This window comes from Squalius cephalus (genome assembly GCF_949319135.1).
Source record: "Squalius cephalus genome assembly, chromosome: 12".
NCBI classification, from domain to species: Eukaryota; Metazoa; Chordata; class Actinopteri; order Cypriniformes; family Leuciscidae; genus Squalius; species Squalius cephalus.
This window is the reverse complement of record NC_137133.1, coordinates 28,787,594-28,807,794: the sequence shown is the minus strand read 5'-3', so window position 1 is coordinate 28,807,794 and position 20,201 is coordinate 28,787,594. Positions and strand designations below refer to the sequence as shown.

At 37.3% G+C, this 20,201-nt stretch overlaps 1 protein-coding gene across 17 annotated transcripts in view; it reads right to left on the bottom strand.

The window, feature by feature from the left end:
• Positions 1-20,201, bottom strand: part of adgrg6 (adhesion G protein-coupled receptor G6) — a 46,854-nt gene that overhangs the window by 17,217 nt on the left and 9,436 nt on the right. For 6 of the 17 annotated variants that reach the window (XM_079888184.1, XM_079888170.1, XM_079888179.1 and 3 more), the window contains exons 3-10: positions 15,186-15,539; positions 12,663-13,283; positions 10,855-10,896; positions 6,410-6,475; positions 5,036-5,104; positions 4,250-4,306; positions 3,950-4,000; positions 3,270-3,311 (exon numbers count right to left, since the gene is read on the bottom strand). In XM_079888184.1, the coding sequence (XP_079744310.1) occupies positions 3,270-3,311; positions 3,950-4,000; positions 4,250-4,306; positions 5,036-5,104; positions 6,410-6,475; positions 10,855-10,896; positions 12,663-13,283; positions 15,186-15,539 (1,302 nt within the window). The remainder of the gene's footprint in view (positions 1-3,269; positions 3,312-3,949; positions 4,001-4,249; positions 4,307-5,035; positions 5,105-6,409; positions 6,476-10,854; positions 10,897-12,662; positions 13,284-15,185; positions 15,540-20,201) is intronic. The other 11 variants (XM_079888172.1, XM_079888171.1, XM_079888178.1 and 8 more) reach the window with 7 other exon arrangements.

Here is a 20,201-nt window from a genome sequence, read left to right as displayed (position 1 = left end):
GAGTCATGGGTGCTGTTTTGGTTAAATGACTTAGAGACCTCTGACATATTTAGAGAAGTTGTATTGAGAGACCATGTGGTAGTGGTGGCTTCAACATATGTGTGGGTTGGACTGCTTATTCGACTATATGCACCAGAAATAACAAATCCATCCTGATAAATCTCTCCTTCAGACTGAGAAGGAAGGACATCAGCAGGCTTTATGAAGTTAGAAATGTCCATTGTCTCTGATTGATATCTGAATTTGGTTTCATAAGGTGAGGCCTCATCTGGTCCAATCTTACTTATCAAATTGAACAAAAGGGAGGGAAATATTTCAGTTGATGAAATTTGGGCCGACCATGCTGAAGTGACCATGCCATGTTCTGAGCCAGAATCTAAAATATTTTGGGAGGGCAAATTGAATGTGGGCGATACCTCTATCTTTTCCACTTTCATCTGAGAGTCTGAATTAAGGGGTGAAGACTGAGAATCTTTCCATTCATCTGTCAGGGCCACCACAGAACCGTATGGTAATTCTGAACTAGCGCTGACAGAAATATGAGGCATATGCGACAAGTCCCTCAGATCAGTCTCTGAAGGATTAACATCATCTTGCCTGCTTAAGCCTCTGAAAAAGGTCTCTGGCAATCTGTTTACATGCGATGGCTCCAGCACTAGAGGTGAATCTAATTTGGACCGGCTGCCCACTATTGACGTAGAAATGTCACTTGTGATGCCCGGATACAAAGTTGGGAATTGGCTGGAGTCAACAGCTTGTGGGTTTTCAGAAAGGATAAACTGACTGTTCATTGAGGGTAAAACCAGGTCAGTATTGTTTTTGGTATCAGAGATAAAGAGACTTTGGGCTGAGCCAGGTGTCAGAGATGGGAAAACATCAGTGTGTGGCGAAGAAGACAATAGACTCTGTCTGATGGCCTCTATCATTAAATAGTCACTTTGAACCCCTGCAGTAGGCAATGAACTCAGAGGCTCAATGAGAGTGGCAGCACTGCGGGTTGAATCCATAAGCAGTCCAGTCACCGGCTCGACACTAAAAGAGGGAGAGAGAGAGGAGATAACAAGTGTCTCTGTTGTGAGGGGATAGCTGCCTTGCGGAGCGAGAGGGCTCGCTGCCAAAGGCTCTATGAGTAAAATAGTTTGATCAGGGAGATAGTCGAAAGAGCTCTGTTGGGAGGTTGATGAAGAAAAGGAAGGAGTGGTATCGGTAAGACTATACTCATGTTCTGTCAAGCTTGTCCTAACATAACCCTCTGCTAATGTTTCAATCTGGTCACGTGTAACTGCTGTGGGCACGATGGTGGACTTTTTCTGTCCGTGTTGCACATCTTTAAAGGTGTCCTTAGTGGCAGTTGCCTCAGAGAGGCCCCAGGGCCCAGTGCTTGTTAGCTTTATATCCACAAGGTGTGTGGGCGACCGCTCTGGCCATGCTACTGTTTGGCCAGAGAGACTCTTGAGCTCAGGCTGGATCATTTGCACACCTGTTCCTCCCGGAATGATGCCGGGAGAAGGGATAAGTGTCCATTTTCTGTCTGCCTCGAGCTGCTCTGAGACCTCTGCCAACTCTGACATAGCCCAGGGTAAACTAAGGTCTGACTGACTGTGTAAATGTTCATGTTTGCTAACAGCCTGTCTCACAGGTCCAAAAGTCATGGTGTTGACAGTAGGCACACTTTCTACTTCTAAGAAAGACATGTTATGTGGGATGGCAGTGGCCAAGCTTTCATCCAAGGAGTAGGTGGAATCAAAGTCAAAAAGGCTGAAGACATCATCATCCAAGTCAATGTCATAAAAAAACGTTTCTGCGCCAAAACCAGATGGGTAATCAAGTATCTCTGTGCTGTTCTTGTCACTATCGCTCAGGACCAGTTGAGGAGCTAGCGGCTTATTCTTACGATTACTGAGTGACGCCACCTGGAAAGACTCAAAGTCTTCACTCTGATTGTGAGAATCTGGTTTCCATGGAGGCTTCACCTGGGAATAGGCTGGCCTCATGCTTGTAGAGTCTGTTTTCTTGGCAACAGAGGCCATTGTGGATGTTTTCAGCCAGTGGGATTCATTCATCATGCTTATTGTCGGTTGGGCAGGCGGCTTGGTCAGATGGATGACGGGACGTTTGTGTGGCCGAGTGACGGCAGCCTCAACTTTCTTCCTCACAGGCCAGATGAGGGGTGTGGAGATGAAGCCGAGTGATGTTTTGGGGCCCCGGGGAGCAGGAGCAACAAGAGGCCTAGCAGGGGGAGAGCTAGTGGACGGAGTCTCAGCGTGAGGAGTAAACCGCAGTAGTGACCACAAAAATGCAGCCCTCTCTTTTTCTGCTCCAATTATTTAGCAGAGGATCCAGGATTTGGTAAAAATGAAGAGGTCAGAGCAAGCTATTATTTATCTTTGCAGATATACAGTGCACCATATAACAAAACAAAACAATATGCTGGAAAACATCCTGAAAAAAATCCCATTCTAAATATAGAAGTTAGCACAAGGACTGTTTGAAACAAATAAAGCACAAACATAATCCAGGGGTTAATACCTAAATGAGGACTTTAAAGAAAGCAAAAATGAAGTTATACAGCAGAAACACAGGTCAAGGATTTCAGGAGAACTGTCAGGAAGGCAATACTAATGTTAGCACAGAGGGAATGATAGAAAAATAGTATTAGCATCATAAATAAGCCATTAATTAGTTTTGACTTACTAATACTAAAAAATAGATTATATTAAATGTACACAGGATGCTATTCAGAAAGTAAAAGAATAGTAGTTTATTTTGAAATGAAGCTTTGCTAAAGAGCAAAGAGAACAGTAGAGAACTGTAATAGCTGCCAGGAAAGGTTTTAGCTGAACACATTTAGGGAATTTAAGAATATGCAATGAAAGAGAAGAGGGAAGATAAGTGTTTAAAGATTGCTATGACCTGAAAAAAAAAGCAGGAAGTAGAAGTCAAGTCTAAAAAACAACAAATTCACAAATTTAAGCTAAGCTAAACACAGCAGGCAATTGACAAAATGGAGTTAGAAAGGTGTTTATTCGTCCAATTATCTTTTTATGGTAATATTAGATAACTATATATAAATATACATATATAAAATTATGAGGTATGAAGCCTTTAATCTACACCCAGAAATGTTTTGATTAATATACCAATTTTTAATTCACGTTTCTATTTAGACAAGCTAGCCGCTCCCATTCTGCCCATACAAATGAAGGTTTAGCAGTGACTGGTAAGCACAAGCAAGCCATGTATGATGTCAGATAACAGGTTTGGCTTACCATTGGTTTTGCTCTTGGACAGAGGTGAGTTAGTAGCAGCAGCTGCAGATGAAGGAATGGATTAAGTGACTGATGAATGGTTTAGGTAAATGAACAAAAAGCTACGCATGAGGACATGAGACAAGGGTCCTTATACTTTTTTTCTGTTGATTGGTCATTTTTGTTTATTTTAAATTTATTTGTTAAAGGTATTTGCAAAAACTTGTGCCAATATTTGATCCAATTGAAAAAACTATAAAAATGGAAACAGCAAGGGGATAGTTTACCAAAAATTATTATTTATTTGTTCCACACCTGTATGAGTTTCTTCTGTTGAACACAAAATAAGATATTTTTTCCTACTATGGACGTTAATGGCTACCATCAACTGTTTGATTACCAACATTCTTTAAAATATATATTTTTTGTGTTCAACAGAAGAAAACTCATACAGGTTTGGAACAAAATGAGGGTGGATAAGTGATGGCAAAAAAAAAAAAAAAATTGTGTGAACTATCCCCTTAAGTGTCAATTTTTTTCTAGTCTTACAGTATATTAAATAAAGTTAAAACTGGAATAATTAGAAACAAACTGCCAAATACAATCAAATGGATCTAAAAGCAGATTCCAGACAATGTTAAACATTTGTGCTAATAAAATTGGTATTTGATCAAATATCTTGTGCAGAAGTGATATCTTACCAGGGTTGATGGGTGACGAGTTAGAGTGGATTAAAGGTGATGTAGTTGGTGCTAATGATGGCACACATAGACATGACAATGTTAAAAGTTTGGTTAGTGCGGAAATATGAAACAGCATATATGTATATTAATGGCAATTAATATACTACATGTTGTAATTGTTGTTTTAGCACTAGTAGTAGGTGTGAGTAGAACTAGTGTTGGTATAAAGAGGCAGAGCCCCGCATGTATTAGTGCGGGCATTTATCATACCTCATTAAACAGAATATAAAACAGTATGAAACCTAGATATTTGCTTACCAGAAGTTGTGGTTAGAGGCATGCTAGAAGTAGTTGTGTATGAAAGAGTAGTAAGAGCTGATGATGAAAATAGAGAGATAATGAGCTCTACTGACATGCATCCATATGTAAAGTTCAAAAAGAGTAAATCTATTGGGTCATTCGCTTCATAACATTTTTTTTTATTTTATTTTTTAAATGTAGATATACTTTATATTTGACTTGGAATATGCAGTGAATTATTTGACAGATGACATTTGACATAAAATTTCTGTAATCATTTAAACACTTCCTAAAAGGATGAATAAATGATGAAACCCATTGTTGGGTAAACTAGTTATATAAAGTAAACTGGCCCATTAAGCATCTATTCAAATGAAGACAATCAACTGCATTGTTACTACATTATTGTTAATACTGCTTACAAACTTTAAAAATCACTTGTAAATGACAATGATGTGACAGATATTAGCATTTCAACCAGACAGATTTACTTTAAAACAACCCTGCAGGATTACATGAAAAAAACTAGGGACATTATGTGTCATATAAAACAACCATTCTCGTTGGCACTATTTCAATTCTACTTTTTAAAATTTTTAAAAGTCATTAAATATTCTGGAACAGGGCCACTGGCATTAATAAAACATCCTCTATTTCTAAATGGAACATTACTTTCGCAGCTAATAAGGATATTCTCCAAATGAGTTGAACACCACCTGTTCTGCATTGGGCAAAAGACATTACTCTCATGAAACAAAAGGAACACAGGCATAAAATGATGAGGAGGCAGAGGTGAATGCTTACCGTGGGTTGTTGCATTAGTAGGAATCATGTTAGTGGTGGCAATGGATGCGGTGGTAACAGTTAATGTTGCTGGTGGCAGGGATGGAAGAAGGGCACACTGGCATTAAATGGCGGTTAGAATTAAACCAAAAAAGCAAGAACAACTTGTGGAGCAAATTAACCACAATGTGAATCACAAGCATAGCGTGAGATGAAAATGTAAAAAAGGGATTAACCAGAAATGAAAAAATCTGACATTTTCAACAACAAAAAAATATATTTATTATGTCAAGAAAAATTGGGCAACATATGTTTGTTTTTTACTTGCCCTTGCTAAGTTCAGCATCCCCTGAAAACTAGCACAATGAATTATGAGAGCTTGAAAGTTTCATTGCCTTTATCAAAGTGCTGAAAAGGAAGATGTTCTCCTGCTAGCTCCTATGTCTGTTACTAGTAATTTTCTACAAACAGCCAGGAGATTAAATACTACCTTGTGTGTCCTTAGAAATACATAGGTCAATCTTTTTTTTTTTTTTTTTTTTTTTTACCTATGCTTCTTTCCCCCTCAGATACGATAACCAGTAAAGTATAATTAATCATAATGGAATTTCAAGGAGGCAACCTGTGATTCCCTAACCCCCAAAAAACCCTATCCAACTTTAGAGATATGCGCAGAAACTTCTCACTTTATTTACACTGATAAACAAATATAGATTTCTCTGCACAGATGTTTTAGCTCCATGATATTCTGCAGGCATATCATAAATGAAAAAAAATAAAAATAAATGATGAAGTGTGGTTAAATGATGAGAAGAAAAGGTTAACAAGACATTTCTAAACCTAGAAGACTAACTTTATTAAAAGAAGACTGTCCTATCTCTAGGCACAAATGTGCTTTTTTTTTTCCTACATGGGAATAAATATTATGCAAAGAAATTTGAGTAGACCTTTGGGAAAGAAGCAAAATGGTTAAAATGGGACAATGACCTTTAATGGACATTACTGAGGACATTTAGCCTGAGGATTCTCATTGCTTCCTGCTGATGATGGATGTTTATTAGGTTCAGGTTAGCAGTGTCTTAATGAGCAGAAGGTAAGCTGTTTTTGTTTGGCATGCTTACCCAAAACTAAAGGTCTAAGACTTGCAAATTAAGTATTATATTTAATTTTCCAAGAAAAGTTTTTTTTTTAATACCTCAGTTTAAAAAATAATAAATGAAATCGATAAGATACAAAGGAATATTCTTTAAATAGCAAAGTCGTACAGATGCGACAAAAAAGGTAGTCTTTGATGAGAATGGTTTATAATGGGTAAACTAATTATCCAGGAAACAAATACATGTTTTGAGGAATGTGTTCAGCATTAAAGGTTATAATAAGGATATTTCTTCCTACCTGGGCAGCCAAGTCCAGGGGAGGCACAACCTGAGGTTACCGGGGAAAGAGTTGCTATGGCAGTACCTATGAATGATTTGAAAATGAACATTTGACATTTTATAAATAAATACATGTTTGAAAAAAAAAAAAAAAAAAAAAAAAAAAATCTAAAGTGACACTGAAACTAAATTTATAAAATATAAATTATATCTATAAAATCTACAAACACACAAAAGATATCTAAAATTAAGTGGGCAGACTTGGATTTTTTTTTACTACATGGGAATAAATATTATGCAAATAAATTTCAGCAGCCCCAGATTATTGTTGTTCAACAAATACAATATAAAGCTGACTTAAGCTCTAAACACTGTAAAAAAATAATAATTCTCTTTTACATCCATAAAAAGACAGTCAAGTCTAACTAAGGACCAGAATTGGACTGAAAAAGTGTCATACATTTCCCAGCCATCCTCTGGGCTTTGACAATGGAATGTGACCTCAAAATGTCCAAGCTGAAACTTGAACATCAGCGACTCAAAGGTGGAATTTAATAATTCGCCACAGTTGAATGACAGAAATGTTCTACTGGCTGGTTTGATCGAGGCCCAGGAATGCCACCTTTTCTCAACACAAACCCATTAAGGATGTGTGAAATACCAAATTCCATCTTGTTTTTCTTTTCAGATCTTTCCAATTGATCATTTATGACTGTGTCAAAACAACATGCTTGAATGCATGACGCGACATCTTGAACAATTTAAAAGCAAAGCAATCTGGAAAAGGAAAAACTCAACTCGCAAATCAAATCTATTGGTTAAACTTTAGTCAGCAGAGCATGTGTAAGCATGCAGCACTGACCAAAAGTTTTATAATTTTGAAGGTTTTAATATTTTTCCACCTTTTCAGTGGCTTGATGGCTTTGAGTTTTGATATGTAAAGCAAAATGCTATTGTTTCCAACAAAAGCTGATTATTTTGACATTTTCAAGTACAATCTAAATCTGACTTAAGATCTGAGGACAAGTCATTTGTGAAAAACTCCAAAAAGATTTGATTCAGGTGTCAAATTTGAATCAAAAAGGAATCAAACTGAATCAAACCAGGTGAAACTAATCCATAGCACATCGTAGGAATGAAGTAGCAGGATAAATGTAAGAGCTCTTAAATTAACAGAGACGTCACATTGCGGCGGCTGTCTAGTGTTATAGCACTGAGTCTCTGATCATCTTGAAGTTCTGCATTAAAAGGCAGGTTAAGGGAAAAAACTGAGCAGTTCTGCGTTTCCATGCAAGGTGGGATCGCCATCCCCCACTGATTTTGTCAAAGGATGAGAGGGAAACACATGAGTAGCCAATGGAAAGAGATGGGAGGGGAGCGTAGCGTCTTTAAAGCATGCTTATTAGTGACAGCATTAGTTTTGCTCCGGGCTTAACTTCACGGGCCTCTTGACTTCATGCCAACATCACAAGCACAGCTGGTTGTAACTGAGCAAAGGAAATAGTTATGTGTCATAGGCTCCAGCGTCTAACTGTCTGCAGTTTGCAGAGGGGTCTTATAATGCTCCTGTCAAGGTAAAGAAATGCTAGCTGGAACAGTTCTACCTTTGAAATGGCAAAATTTTTAAATGAGCGAATTGAACAAAAGAATGTAGTTCACTAAAAAAAAAGAGGATTCTGTGATTATTTATAAATCAATCCAAACATGTATGACTTTCTTTAGTGGAGAATTTATAAAAAAAAAATTCTGGCCACTCTTTCAAAAATACTAAAAAAGGACTGTCATTCAGCAACATGACAAAGATGCACCTTTAAAATAGCATCGTGATATTTTTGTGTGTTGTGTGAAGGACTAATTCATTCAGATCTTCTCAATTAATCTGGTGATCCAGTTCACAAAACAGGGCAAATTGACTCAATCAAGAAATGACAGATACGATTCTCAAGTTCAACCTAGTTACTTAATGATCCAGTCAAAATAGTTAACAGCTCACTAAAGGAGATGATTATCAGTAAATAACAACTTAAATGTGGACTATCCATCGGAGCAACAGCGCTCCGACATATGGTGCAGCTGTGCTTCAAGCGATCAGTGTTCGAGTCTCAGCTCAAGGTGCTTTTGCTGTTGTTTCCTCTCTCCCCTCCCCATTGCTTCCTGACTCATCTACACTATATCCTGTCTGATAAATATATATCCAAAAATATAACTTTAAAGAAATTGGACTATTCATCACACAGAGCTAACATACTGACTGATGTACTGATGTTAGAAGACTTGAACTGTGAATTTCAATCATATGGACTGCATCTACACTCACCTAAAGGATTATTAGGAACACCATACTAATACTGTGTTTGACCCCCTTTCGCCTTCAGAACTGCCTTAATTCTACATGGCATTGATTCAACAAGGTGCTGAAAGCATTCTTTAGAAATGTTGGCCCATATTGATAGGATAGCATCTTGCAGTTGATGGAGATTTGTGGGATGCACATCCAGGGCACGAAGCTCCCGTTCCACCACATCCCAAAGATGCTCTATTGGGTTGAGATCTGGTGACTGTGGGGGCCATTTTAGTTCAGTGAACTCATTGTCATGTTCAAGAAACCAATTTGAAATGATTCGAGCTTTGTGACATGGTGCATTATCCTGCTGGAAGTAGCCATCAGAGGATGGGTACATGGTGGTCATAAAGGGATGGACATGGTCAGAAACAATGCTCAGGTAGGCCGTGGCATTTAAACGATGCCCAATTGGCACTAAGGGGCCTAAAGTGTGCCAAGAAAACATCCCCCACACCATTACACCACCATCACCAGCCTGCACAGCGGTAACAAGGCATGATGGATCCATGTTCTCATTCTGTTTACGCCAAATTCTGACTCTACCATCTGAATGTCTCAACAGAAATCGAGACTCATCAGACCAGGCAACATTTTTCCAGTCTTCAACTGTCCAATTTTGGTGAGCTCGTGCAATTTGTAGCCTCTTTTTCCTATTTGTAGTGGAGATGAGTGGTACCCGGTGGGGTCTTCTGCTGTTGTAGCCCATCCGCCTCAAGGTTGTGCGTGTTGTGGCTTCACAAATGCTTTGCTGCATACCTCGGTTGTAACGAGTGGTTATTTCAGTCAAAGTTGCTCTTCTATCAGCTTGAATCAGTCGGCCCATTCTCCTCTGACCTCTAGCATCAACAAGGCATTTTCGCCCACAGGACTGCCGCATACTGGATGTTTTTCCCTTTTCACACCATTCTTTGTAAACCCTAGAAATGGTTGTGCGTGAAAATCCCACTAACTGAGCAGATTGTGAAATACTCAGACCGGCCCGTCTGGCACCAACAACCATGCCACGCTCAAAATTACTTAAATCACCTTTCTTTCCCATTCTGACATTCAGTTTGGAGTTCAGGAGATTGTCTTGATCAGGACCACACCCATAAATGCATTTAAGCAACTGCCATGTGATTGGTTGATTAGATAATTGCATTAATGAGAAATTGAACAGGTGTTCCTAATAATCCTTTAGGAGTGTATGATACTTCTTATGGTGCTTTTGCATCCTTTAAGATGCTTGAGGCTTCAGTCTCAGTTCAGTTCACATCTATTGAAGAGAGCTTCCAGAGTCTTTTTCACAATCCACCCTTTGTGTTCTTCAAAAGCAAGTAGCCACAGAAAGTCATAACAGTTTGGAATGACATGATAGCAGGGGTGGACTGGCCATCGGGCAGACCGGGCACTTTCCCGGTGGGCCGACACATCTCATACTTCATAGGATAAGGAGAGAAAATATTGAGTGTAGAGAACTGCGGTAAGCAGAACTAGGCTACTTTAGGCTACCATGTTTTCCGCCAAAATTAAAGCTTGATGCAGTTTCTGTCAAAATAAAAGATATCATGTGTTTATCTCTTTCAAGTATAGAAATTAGTACAAAACTAATTATGAAAGTGTCTTTTATTTTTCAGTGCATTTGTTTTACAATATATGACTATTACTGTCATGGGATTAATTTACACTAATTTAAACTAAAAGACTTCTGAGTTTTTCTTTGTTCAATTTGCACATTGAATATGGGCTGGAGCTCTTAATTTTGAACTTTCAAAGTGCACCAGACTGATGAATTTAACATTAAAAAGCACAACATCTTCTTACGGGGGAGAACACCCCTAGAGGGACAGAGGTCCACTCACAATAGATTTACCAAAAATTTGAAAAGTTATTTCATCTGTTAACTTTTACTCACTCATTACATGGCATTAGTGGTTTTAAGGAATAGGAGTTGGTATACATATTCAAGGGCATGCAAAGATCTGGGCCAAAATGCCAGGGCCGATTTTTTGTCCCAGTCCAGGTCTGCATGACAGTACACCAGAAAACATCTTCAGGTACAGGAAAACACTGAAGCATTGACCTTCACAGCTAAAAGCAAGCAATTACACACATATTAGGCATGTTAGCAGTACACTCACCACTAGTTGAAGTTGTTAAGTGAATGCAATTTGGGTAACAGACTGCAAAAGAAGATGAGAAATTAGTTGCTTTTCCAAACTACAGTTAGCATAAGCATTCAATTCAAGTGACATGGCACTGATATTTCAGTAAGTTGCATACAATATCTAGCAAAAGGAATACATTTCTTTGAAACGGAGTGATGTTGACACCTTTGAAAACATGAAATCACAGTATACACAGGTATACTGTGGAAGTCCACATTGAAAATCTTGTATTCAAAATTCAATTTAAATCGTAAACCATAGTTTTAAAGTTTTTGATTAAAAAAAAAATCAAACAAAAGAATTTTACGACAAATATTTAAGATTGTGCACCATAGTTTAAAAAAATTGCTTTAAAAAAAAGGAAACAAATTTCTGATGAAAGATGATCATCTAAGACCATTCTCAAATCATGCTGGATAGCATGATCATCAGGTTTTTACAGAGCAAAAGAGGGAAAAATCTAATAGAAGAAATTCATGCTTATTTTTCAACACAAATTTTCACTCAAATTGTAGTGCTGGAAATAAAATTTGTAAAGTAAAAAAAAATTAAACAAGCATTTTCACAGGTGGACTTATGCTTTGAAGTTCACCGTTAACATACAAAGACAATATGTTGTTGCTAATGATTTGCATTTGATCTGTTATCTGAAGGAACACTGAATCCATGCACTCTGTGATGTTATCTCCTCCTGACAAGGAAATGCCTTTAAAAGGGACTTCGAATATATAGGCGATTCAACAGGTTATCTGGAACTTCCAAGACTAACATTGACCAAATGTTCACACAGGACATTTAGCTTTATCTATCTAAGTTAGTGAGTTAATGCTTTTGATCTGAGGCGCAAGGTTTAAAGCGACACTTTTTTTCCATGGGCTGCTGACCCAAGCTGTGCTGAGTATCTAGAGTTTCAGGAACGAAGCTAAGTGGATGAAAGCAGTTCCTGGTGAAGCTTGTTATGCATGTGAATCATTCCTGCCTTTGCTTTTCCACCCAAAGCTCATTACTCTACACTGGGAGTTAGAGGGCATTTGAATGGCTTTTAAAGTGCTGTCTTCGGGAGCGGGATGAGATTTGGTTCTCAAGATTCTTTCCGAATTTTTTTGATCAGAAAATCCACTGGGAATGGTCAAACTAAGGCCCCTTCAAACCTGGCATTAACATCCATCCATATATGTATCCAGAAAGTTTGATATCCTTTGGCTGAATTGCATTTACAACTTGCATGCCAATACAGCAGAAACGTATCCATGCAAGATGAAGAATAGCACTTAGATATTATTTCCGTGGTAATGTGCACATAACAAAACAACATTTCCGTGCACAACTTTTTCGAACGTCATCAAAATCATTCTTTGACCACCAATGAATGTGGTTTAAATGAAACTTGGGTGCATGTTTGTTGTGATCACAGGGAGACAAAGCCTTCTCTGTTAGTGTAAAACATCTCTAACAAATAAATAAATACATTTTCCTTTTCTTTCTAATGTATCTGTATTTGCTTATGTTTTTTCAAATGCTTTCTACCCCTGATTTTTATGTATTAGGCACTTTTACTTCTCTGTCTTTAGGATGTTAGATTTTTTTGACAGTGAATTTAATAAGAAAATACAACAAAATATGAATCTAATATGAGATCGTCAGATTCATCAGACAAATAAATCAGTCTAATCGTATTTTGTTGATGCGCACAGTCAATGTCACATGTAAACGCCTTACATTTCACAATTAATCAATCATAAACCAGCATCCACATAATATAGCTAAAACAGTATACTCACTGCAGCTGAGTGTGCTGTCAGTCTGCGTGTAAGTGCCCGGGATAGTCCAGAACCGATGATCCCAATCAACGACATTACCTACATCATCACAGGTGAGGGCAGAGAGCTCGGAGTAGGCCATGGCATAATCCCACAATCGGAAATTGTAAACAAAGCCATCCAAATTCTGATCGTCCACATCGACCGAGCTTGACCCTTTTCCTGCAAGCTGGAGGGTTCCCCCACCCTGCAGGGTGTAAACCAGAGAGGCTGAGCAGATGTTGGCTAGATAGTGGCCTTCAAAGTACACTGCCACAAAGCCAGAGGACTTGGTCCAGGTGAGGCAGATGGGCTTCATGCTGGATGTGATATCAGAGCTAGTGATTTTGTCGTTTACAGAACAGTAGGAACCGACTATGAAAAGCTCCATGCCTCTGGTTGTTTTTTCAAATGCCAAAATGGATGTCCCATGAGCATCAGACAAGGTAAAGATGGTCTCTGTGCTCTTCTGGGCAGTGCGGGCGATCTCAAAGCACACAGTGAACGCAGTGAGAACAGGAATGGAGACTGAATTGGACACTCTCACTGTATTCTTGCTGCTGTTTGGCATTGTGACCTTCTGGTTCCTCAGTGACACTGCCACTGCAAGAGTGAAAAACCATTAGATATTAAAACATGACACAAATGCACATACTTAGTTAATGTGGGATAGAAAACCATTCATTCAAACCTCTTTATGATCTCCAAACCAGCTAAACCGGACAAGAGTCTAAATGTGAGTCAAACGTGAATCAACTAATACAGAGTAACTGTTTTATAATACGTTTCATCACATGAGAAAAGAAGAGAAACATTAATGTCTGAAATCATCCAAGGTTGTCAGGAACATTATATTAAGAAATCATTCTAAGACAAGCATATTAAACTTCTTTCAAACTGGGAAGTCATATTATTTTGGCAATGTTAAAACTCCTCTTTTAAGTCCTATTTGCTGACACATTTCATTTAAATTGGCCGAAGTTTGTGTCTGTTGGCCGGCTCAATAAAAACCATAACCAATTCGGAATGGAAAAATACATCTCTTGTTGTGCTATTAGGTCCCTGCACTCTAATATTTGTGATGCTTTCTGACATAACCAGATGTCTATTTCTATCTAAGGATGACAGAAAAAGCAACAGGTTAGCCGAACACGGAACGTTAATGAGATTGATCTCAAAAGTGTTTCATTTTCAAACTGGAAAATACAGTCTCTATATGTAAAAGCTACTGGGTTTTAATGGGTCCGTTCCCACATGTCTGACTTCATTACTTAGGTTATTTATTGCTGGTTGTTATTTCATTTGGAGGATTTTGTGCTGTTTGATTTCAACAAGTGAACACATTTCTACATGTCAATTTATGTAGGCACCCTTGTTATTGGATAATGAGCTACACCTAGAAAAAAAGTGTATAGATATCAATTTTATTTATTTTTTTGCAACAAAAAGATTTATCACCCACTATGAACTTCCTGTGCTGAAACAAATGTGACTTCACAAAGTCTTTCTGAAAATTCTGCAGAAAATCATGTTAAAATAATTGTAAAAAATGTTTTACCTTTATTTCAAATAACTGCTGTACTTTTGGAATGTTCTATCACAGGAATAAATTAAATTTCAAGATATAATAAAATAGAAAGCAGTTATTTAAATTGCAGTAATATTTCAAAATTGTACTGTTTGTACTGCATTTTTGATTAAATAGAATACTTTTTTCAAAAACATTAAAAATATCTTACTAACCCCAAAGGTTGAATGGTTGTGTACACGTTTTACTATTTACTCTGAGGTGAAAACAGGTTTCCATACGTTTATGAAGAAAACAACTATATGCCAACATGCATGACATATAAATGAAGTATTTAAAATGTATATTATCTGAAAACAAGCCTTATTATCTTAAAAAATCAAATGAATAATCTCTTTTTTATCCTCAAAAACAAGACAAAAATACTGATTAAGAAAACAATTTGCAGGCTGAAAACTCAGACTGAGAGAATGAGAGAAGTGCAGAATATAAATAACTTAATATGATTAAATGTTTGTGACTGTGGTCATAAAAACACAATGCGATGATACCGATAGAGTGAAAGGCAAAGCTATATGCTGCAGCAGCTGTGATATGAAACAGAGCGGCAGAGTTTAGCAATGTAATCTTGATAAAGCTGCTGTTTATGAAGTCCGATGTTTATTCATAACATTAAAACATCGTGCTCCAGCTGTCACGCTCGTCAGGAACGATTATCTGAATTTTTTTTGAAGCCACAAAACCATAGCAAAACATAATTAATAGCATGAGATAAACCATAACAGGATACAAAGCATAAATTAATACAAATTATTAAACAAAAAACTCTTTTATTTTATGAAATTATTAAATAAAATAATATGTATTAATAATTTAAATTATTCCTTAAAATTGATCATTAATTAAATAAAATAACGAATAATAAAACAATAGATAAATAACCATGCTGTGCAGAGCTCGCCATGTAATGAACATACCTTGCTTGTAACTGATATGGAAGCCTTTCTTTTGGACACTAAAGTCTGAGTTAAAGGAAACCTCCATCACATTGCCACTGGAGTTGAGAGTTAGTCCATTGGGCGTTAAGCCGCAAAATTTGGCATCACTCGTGCCAGTGTTGATGACGATGCGGTCATAGATGCAGCCTTGTGCTTCCTCGAGCTCAAAATCTAGGAAGGTGATCTGCACTATAAAGCCGGTCGGGGCCTGTATGGTCCACTTGCAGGCCTGACTGGATGGGTAGTCATTGGGGTAGCAGGGGGAGGTAAAAGAGCCCTGGGAGTCGGTGAGCACCACATTGCAGCTGACGCTAGTCTGGCAGCTTTGTGCTACTGCAAGCAAACAGGTCACATGTCACTTTACGTTGCATGGCCGAAGGACAGAGGTATTAGCAAAGGGCCAAGGACAGGAGTGAAATCAGATGACAGGAAGATGCGTTTAGACAGCCACCGGGTTAGTGCATCGACAGGGACAAAATGAGAGGGAAATTTATCAGAAAAGATATCAGGGCTGGTCGAGATACAGTGAATAACTTTTGGAATCCCATAAAGACAACCTAAAATCCTGAACTGCGATTTAACCATTTGATAGACATGTCAACAACATCTCCAACCAAACCCTTTAAAGGGTTAGTTCAACCAAAAAATTTCGGTCATAATTTACCTATCCTTGTTCCAAAACCGTAAGACTTTTGTTCATCTTTGAAATATGAGAGGTTTCTGTCCCTCCATTGACAGTCTGCACAACTACCACTCAAAAACGAATCCATAGGAATTAAGTAGTTAAGTCAAAATTTTCTGAAGACACGATTGCTTTATATGTGAGCTCAAACATGTTTGCTTGACGTGCGAGAACCACTGAGGTTCATTCTCGTGTTAAGCACCAACGTTTGAGCTTTCGCAAGAACCACTGAGGTTCATACTTGTGTTACGCAGCATGTTTGAGCTTCTGCAAGAGGTTTGTTCTCGCGCATCCAGCAAGTACGGTTGAGCTTCTGTTTATGTTCGATGATGAATGTTTATATGTGAATAAAAGCCTTAACCCCCTGAGGTCGGCTATCGCGCCGGCGCGATAGGCTCGTTTTTTTCCTTATCAGTGAAAAAAATAAAATAAAATAAAATATTACTTTTTATCTTATATGCTTGTGTTATACATCAATCGATCCTGTTAAGTGTGTATTATTTTTGTGTATACTCACAATAAAAACAAAGTGTTATGCTTTTCGCCAAATAAAGAAAAATAAACATGATGCGAGTTCTGCTTTCTCTCTGTCAGTGTAGTCAATTCTGAAACGCGTCCGAAAATGAACCATAACTCAGCGAATACTCAGTCAAACAGGCATACAGACACACAGGCATGAAGCTTGAATTCTCTTCTTTTAAATGAAGTAATTTATATAAAAAACAAATATTCTCAGCTTGTGAAATCTGTATTAAAAGAGAGCGATTCCAGTCGAGCTAATTAGAGCTCATTCAGATGTAATGTGACCCCGCCCTGGAGAGCGCGCACTATTCAAACGCAAATGACTGAGGCAATCCACGCAAACTGTGAACGCCCACATCAGCTCGAGAAAACACATCCGATCATTGTACTTGTTTACACAGTCTCGCAGCGCTGTGAGGAATAATACTATAATGGAAAATTTACCTCAGAAGTACGAGGAGCAACAGATCCGAGGCTATGGAATAATGTAGTACGTTTTTTTTCATTCTCAAGTGCGGTGCGTATCTGTGCATGAATGAATGAATGAACGGCAGAGATGCCGCTGTTTACCACAACTGGCAAAAGACGGTTTAAATTTGAATCGTTTCTGTCTGTGAATGTTTCGCTTTTAGCAAACTGTATTGCTATAGGCTACTGAGTAAAAATCGAGTGAAATATGTTGAAATAAAATGTATTTGTATAAGCAACGTATTAAACTGCAAATTAACATTTATATTTCTTATAATAAAAATGAAAGTTACTATGTTACAGACATATGAAAGACAACATTTCATTGATTAGTTTTGGATAGATTATACATTTTTACTGTAAAATATCTGCCACCTCAAATGAGCTTTTGTTTGCCAATTTTTGCTCATATGTTAAATATAGTATGTTTTGTCAAAAATAATCAAATAATAAGTTATAGTGTTTATTCCAATGTAGCCTAGGCTATATTCAAGTAATGAATCCTTAACTTTAAAATATGTATGATAAAATGTATACTTTAGTTTTTACAAAGAAAGATTACACTTGAATTGTTGTTGTAATTGTAACCTTTTTAATAAAAAAAAATACAAGGTAGATGTAAACAAACTAATAAAAGGCAAATATAAGCCTTTTCTTTAAAATAATTTTTTATTGTGTTTTATTAGTGACAAATTTGGGGAGAGGATAAATATTCCAAAACTGAAAATACAGTATGAGAATTAACTGCACAATTACTAGACATGTTTTCCTTTTGATATTATAGGCCAATTTGCAAGCACAATTTGTGGAAAAATAAAAAAAAATTTAGATGCTTCCAACTGTTGCTCTTGCATTCTTTCTTGTGACACACCTGAATGAATGGCTCATTAAGTATGCGGGCCCCATTGTCTCCAGGTGCGAACCATGATCGTTGACGCCCACTCCGCATATTGCCTTTCCAGACAGAAAGTGTTTTGCAAAATTTAAATCAATGCATTGTGTTATGTGAATGATTAGGCAGGATAATTTTCACATCATTTTGAAGAAAAAACTCTAGGCGATGACATCCATTAGTCACAAGTCTTATTGACACATATTTAGAATGTGTTTTATGGCCTTATTTCAGAAACTTTAGTTTTTAGTTTTTTCAATAACCATGCATAAACATTATTCTCTCAAAAATGAAAACATGTACATGCATGGTGCTCACATATGATGGTAGCCCTGTTTGTGCTATATAGAGTGAATTTACACCTTTGCCATTAATATGTTTATAAGCAACTAAAAAAAGCAAAAATGTCAGGGCATGTCAGAACATCTCAAGGACCCCAAAAACACCTTAGACCCCAGAGGGTTAATTAAATCTGTTCATCATATAAAGCAATCCAGTTTTTGACTAAACCGCTCAATTCATATTGATTAGTTTTATGATCTCTTTATGAACTTTTTGACGCAACAAAGTGGTAGTTGCTGGGACTGTCAAAATTTCATTCATATTTTCATTTGTGTTTCAAAGATGAACGAAAGTCTTACAGGTTTGGAATGACATGAGGGTAAGTAACTGATAACAATTATTTTCATTTTTGGGTGAAATAACCCATTCAGATCCCTCAAGTCGACTCTCAGACATAAAGACTTCAACCCACTGGGAAAAAGACTTGACTCAGAGACAATGGCCTCTGTTCATGCTGCCCCGAACAGCACATAAGCAAAAACCACAACACTTTTTGGCAAATTGAGCAACGCTGAGCGATTAAGCTTTCTCAAGATGCAGTGGCTCCCTAAGGACAAGTTTGATGTACGTTAACAAACATTACTGAGGGTTAAGCCATTCAAACAGTTAAATGACAAACTAATTTAAATGATTTACAATGTGTGTGAAAAAATTGAATTTCCATGCATGAAATTTTTGAAACTCTTCGCATTAAAAAAACATTCAGGCATGGCCCCAAAAAATTCTGTTTTGAGTATTCATTGTAGTTGGTTTTAAACTAACAGGTATAGTAATCAAACCTCTGGAGAAACAGGGAATTTGGGATTTGATGGTTTACACAGATTCCAGGTGGGGAACAATAAAGTTAGACTATACTTTAATCGTGAGAACTGCTCTAATAGAATGATAAAGGGCATCCACCCTAGAAAGGGAAAATGATCTTCTGTTAAAGGGGACACAACTTAAACCACAGATTGCGCTCTCTTCAGAGACCTGAGTCGTTACATGCCTTGAGCTCACCAGAGTGGACAGTTGAAATAGAGGCTGGATTTCAGACCACTTACAATTCAATCCAAACTGTCAAGATGCCAAAACCACACACTTTTCTCTTCTCTTATTCTGTCAGAAGTGGTCTGACATCTAAAAGCATTGACAGACTCAAAAGATGCCCATTATCACTATTTTTGCTAATTATGACATTTGTTTACTCTCTAACAAATTTGATATACATTTTTGGTATAAATGGCATGGCTCTTCAAGTTGTTTGTGATTTGCTGGATAATAAGAATAAGGATATATACTGTGTGTGTGTATATATATATATAAAATATATTAAAATGCCCATGGAATTAGAAGGATTTACACAAGTTTTCTACCTTATATCCAAGTTTTTCAAGGTATTGGGATCCCTGGTTCTTCAAAGGAAGCAAAGCAGTTGTTGAGGGGTGAATTAAATTATCTTAATTTTGTTGTTTTAGCTTATGTTAAAGTTTATTGGTCTTATTTTAAATCATTTTAAACCATCTTAAATATTCTTATGACTTTAAGGAGCTATACACTGCAGAAAGTTAAACATTACTGAACTCTAAAAAAGCCATCTGTATACAAATTACTGACATAAGCCCTATTCGCACTAGATTAGTGTTATCTGGGGACCTCGTGTGATTTAGAAATTACCCTCCCCACATCTGAATTTCATGTGGCGCATTCGCACGGGATAAGCGAAGCCTGTGGTTTTACTCAAATTTACTGACATATCTCCCTGATATGATGTCAATGGGCTATTGCTTGGAAATGTCTTGTCGTTATAGGTCTAGCTGTATGAAATATCCTAAACAGAAGAATGTTATTTACCGCATGCTGCATACATGTCATCCAAATCTCAATCAAATCATTCTTTTTGTTTTCGCTCTTCTGATGGTTTTCAGCTTTCGCTTTCTGCAAATTGTATAGTTGTATGGTGTATAGCGATATAACCCAGCACCCAAAATACTATCAAAACACTCCAACACAGCCTCCATTCTTCGCAAAAGATGGATAAAAAGCCGCACAGGAAACAAAAATCTTGAAAAAATTATATAAGACCCCCGCCAAATCACAGAGATGCCGA